General features: G+C 37.4%; 2 protein-coding genes across 2 annotated transcripts in view; both read left to right on the forward strand.

Annotated features, from left to right (window-relative positions):
- The first annotated feature begins 1,911 nt into the window (after positions 1–1,911).
- LOC122078687 (phytosulfokines 3-like) lies at positions 1,912–2,540 on the forward strand. The gene is made up of 2 exons (XM_042644782.1): positions 1,912–2,136; positions 2,224–2,540. Exons 1-2 carry the CDS (start codon positions 1,999–2,001, stop codon positions 2,350–2,352), a joined length of 267 nt encoding a protein of 88 aa, XP_042500716.1. The 5' UTR covers positions 1,912–1,998; the 3' UTR covers positions 2,353–2,540.
- Positions 2,541–3,761: 1,221 nt separating this feature from the next.
- The window catches only part of LOC122078895 (thymocyte nuclear protein 1), a 7,900-nt gene continuing 7,411 nt past the window's right edge, over positions 3,762–4,250 (forward strand). The window contains exon 1 of the mRNA XM_042645089.1: positions 3,762–4,250. This exon is cut by the window's right edge and continues 1 nt beyond it. Within this exon, the coding sequence (XP_042501023.1) occupies positions 3,956–4,250 (295 nt within the window). The 5' untranslated portion in view covers positions 3,762–3,955.

The raw sequence follows: 4,250 nt of genomic DNA on the forward strand, positions 1-4,250 counted from the left end.
AGAAAACAGGAGAGAGTGAGAAAAACTCTCATTGGTGTAGTAAAAGATCCAATTACTCGTTTTCACACAACTCAACAAAGACACCATAGTAGGTAATACAATACAACTCAACAAAGGCACATGATTATAGAGTTTAGCTATCATGATTTATGGTTTTATTTTTATTTTTTGTAAACATTGGATGCAGGGCACTAAAGGAGAGGATCTATGATGATATTTTACTTCGAAAGGATTAATGTCAGGTTAAAGGCTGGTTCGACCCTTTTGCCTTTTTCTTTTGTAAAATTTTGGGGGATGCATGTGTGAACATAGCCATCTACCTCAAAAGTAGCTGGTTCAATATACGACTAAGCTTCCTCCACTGGCCTCAATCAAGGTTGGAAAAGGGCTAGAGAGTAAAGATTTCTTTATTTAAAAAATGAAAAAAAGATCAAATCTTAAATTGGGAGTATTTTTTGTCTTAAAAGAAGCATCTTTTAATTTCAATGGGAGTTTCTTCATGCATGGGAAGTTTTATAGTTTGCACCAATATTATTCGATGAAAACTGTGAGATTGATAGTTTGTACCATTTTGATTTTGATCAGATCAGGGGAAGCCCTGGCCTAATCCAGAAGTGCAAAAATGTCACTAGCCAAGGCCAAGTGGGGAAGAAAGGGGGGGGGGGGTGTCTCAAGTTTCAAGTCTTCCCCATCTTCTTTTTCCTCTTTTCCATAGAAAGAATCAATTAATTAGCGTGTGAAATGTGAATAGGGTTTCCTTTGTTAGTATTAATTCTTTGTCTTGTCTTTTTGATCACTCAATCTCAGCATAGTCTTAATTTCTTGACCCATTTAAAGAAAAAAAAAAGTCCCTCTATTGCTTGACTTTAGTATATGGAAAAATAAGAAGGGTGTGGACTAAATGAATGATACAGAGAAGCTTTGTAGATATAGCTAGCTAGAGCTTCCTCTTCTTCATCATCTTCTTTTTGGCTTTCGGTTCCACTTGGCTTCAGTTCAGACCTCAATAACTTGACTAGTTGCGCGCCTTGGTATAATAGTGCCACTTACCGACACATTATTTCCATCCTCAAGCTTCCTTAATTGAACCCGAATTGAATTGATTCGATTCCCTATTGGGTTGTCTTTGAAACTGAATCAGAGCAAGATCAGACCAAGATCAACATCAATTCAGTAAATATCCGAAATCAGGCCAGAGTGACGCTGAGCCTGCTTCCATTATTGTTGGGCCACCTTTGGTTTGGTCCAGTCAACCTGAATACCGGTTCAGGTCGACTGAAACCGAACCCAACTGAATTGAGAGGATGTTGTATTTTTATGCAGCCGCAGCCCTTGCTACTACTTTCGGTTGCTGTTTTCAGAGAAAATCTAGATTGGATTTCCAACCGAAATGCTGTTTTTTATTTTTATCATTTGATCATTAGTCATGAGACTCATGACGGTCAACTTAGATAGCATCTCTCTCTCTCTCTTTTTACCGAGAAAAAGAGATCTATAGCATCTCTCCTTTTTTCCCACACTCCTACTTGGCTGAACAAAGAATTATAATGTCCTCTTCTCCCCCATCCATGAGACCATGACCCAACTCTTCTTGCCTCTCTTAATTTGTCTTTATCTCTCATTCTCTCTCTCTCTCTCTCTTCTCGCTGGACCGCGAGACGCGGGTTCTCGCCCAGCGGCCCCAGGTCCCAGCCTAAAGACAGGATAGGCTGAATAGCTAGTGTGATTCCGTCCCCGTTTCTCTCTCTATCTCGCAATAAATGGCGGCGTGTAAAACGATTCTCCAGTGATAAAAAGGATAATTTTCAAACCCAAATCTGGAATTTTAAAACCTGTGGTCGCCTTTCAAAGTTTTCCATTCCATTCTTCTTTACTTCCGCACGCGCTTTTCTCTCTCTATAAATTCACCTCTCATAGACTACTCCCTCCTGTGTGCACCACTCATTCCGCTACCCATTGAAGTAGTAAACGTATCGATTAAGAGCCCAGAAAGAGAGAATGTCTAAGACCACCACCACCATCACCACCCTTATTGTCTTGGTAGTAGCTCTTCTGCTCTTCGCCTCTCTAACATATGCCGCTCGGCCAGACTCTGTTCTTCCCAACCACAATTCTCCCGTGGAAACAAAAAATGTGGTAAGTTGATCATATGATTCGTTTTTATTTATTTATTTATTTTTATTTTTTTATCTGGGTTTAATTTGTATTCACACTCTCCATCAGGATCCAGAAGCAAACAATGCCGCTCACGAGGTTGATAGTTGTAAAGGTCTTGGGGAGGAGGAATGCTTGATGACAAGGTCCCTTGACGCTCATACTGATTATATCTACACACAGGATATCAATCCATGATCATCATCTTCTTCTTCTCTTCTTTCCATCCTTCTCTCTCACCTCCCTAATGACCTATATATGGTGGATCTGTTATGACTTATAACTGTTATTAACGTATAGTATAATTCAGTTGGTGATTCCTTAGCTTTATTTCAGGTGTTCAAGAATTGTCAAGGGCTATTGAATGTATTGTACGAGTTAGAAGATATTAAGATATTTGTAGATTTTCTTACCCTAAAAATGACGTGGTTTTATTTCAGTAGTTTTCTCTTTTATTACGTGAAAACCGAAAAGATGAACAATGATGATACATACATATCTAATTCAATCAGTTGTCGAACACAGTTTGTAAAGGATTGGAAACTGTTTTTATTATTTCACTAAAAAAGAAAAAGAAAAAGAAAAAGAAAAAAACTTTTTTTATTTTATAAAATGGCACATCAAGATGTTTAATATTTTACTAGAAATATTCTAAGTTTAAACTTCGTGTTTATTTTGCCAAGAAAAAAATCACATAAATGTGTCACTTCTATATAAAATTTTGGATCAAATTTATGTCATGGTGATAATAAATCTCTCTACCCAATGACTATCATTAGATTTGGATGGGATTTTGAAAATAACGAAAGGATATTTCAGACCTCCAATATATGGGATAAACATGTTATTGTAATGATTATTCATGGGTAAAGAATTTCCTATAATCTATCATCACGAAAGTTTTATAATTTCAAAAACAATTTTTTTTTTTTTTGGTTAGAATTTCAAAAACAACACAATAAAGAAAAGTATTTTACAGTAAATTTTTATCATTTTAATAAACAAATAGAGCCTAGATGAAAACATTCATTCTTTTCAAGTTTGTTAGTTAAAGCATGTGAGATGTATAACAATGAAAAAAAGCAATTTGTAGAGAGAGAGAGATTCTTCCTCCATTGATGATATGATCCTATGATTGAAATCTTGTGTCATGGTTTATACTTCCATCCTAATTGGCAAAGTCAAAATTACCCTTCCTTTATACAATTAATCCGACAATACAAACAATCAGAGACACAAAAGAATTCCTACTTTCACTATAAGTGAAGTAAAACTCAGTGCAAACATAGAGGTCATGATATGGTTTAGCTCATGATATTTGTGCTAATGTCGATCATTACTGATATTAATACCCATATATAGGCTTCAAGAATTGGCATTAATACCAAAGTTAGATCGATAATATGTTACTCATAAAAGGGAAATTGGTCACAATTTATGGAGTTCGGATCAACTATTCGAATCATTCATTCTACTGTACCTGATTCATGAATTTTTATTTTTATTTATTTATTTTTTTAATGTATCCATGGTAGGTTAAAAAAATAAAGAAAAAGACAAATTGTATCCATGGTAGGTACTAGATACTATGTAGTGGTAATCTAAAATGGCGCCAAAAGGGACCAAACATCCAATGGTTCCCGCCAGGGAGTGCAATTCGAGGAGACGGGGGCTTGAGACTGCTTGAGAGACTCAGCCGTTTCAATTTTAGTCTCTTTTTAGAATCTTCTGCAGGAGAGTAGTTTGTATCTAAAGAAGCGCTTGTTAAATTCAGAGGGAGAGGGAGAAAGGAAGAAGGGAAATGGATGGTGGGAACAAGTACTGGCTGCTGAAGACGGAGGTGGGAGAGTGGTCGTGGGAGGACCAAGCGGCCAACGGGGGGATATCAAAGTGGGACGGAGTGAAGAACAAGCAAGCCCAGAAGAACATGAAGTCCATGAGAGTCGGCGATCTCTGCTTCTTCTACCACTCTGGTCCCAAAGCACGTCGCATCGTCGGCGTTGTCTCCGTCATCAGGGAGTGGTATATGTATAGTTGCGAAGGCCAAGGTAGCAAGAAGGGTGGAAAGGACGAAGAAGCAGGGGCTGTTGACGTTA

The sequence above is a fragment of the Macadamia integrifolia genome, chromosome 5, assembly GCF_013358625.1.
Source record: "Macadamia integrifolia cultivar HAES 741 chromosome 5, SCU_Mint_v3, whole genome shotgun sequence".
Classification (NCBI taxonomy): domain Eukaryota; kingdom Viridiplantae; phylum Streptophyta; class Magnoliopsida; order Proteales; family Proteaceae; genus Macadamia; species Macadamia integrifolia.

What these genes read in the sequence shown, in the direction of transcription:
- LOC122078687 (XM_042644782.1), top strand. Translation starts at nt 1,999, where the DNA reads ATGTCTAAGACCACCACCACCATCACCACCCTTATTGTCTTGGTAGTA. An exon ending in CCGTGGAAACAAAAAATGTG is followed by an intron (nt 2,137 to 2,223) that starts GTAAGTTGATCA and finishes ACTCTCCATCAG; the next exon opens with GATCCAGAAGCAAACAATGC.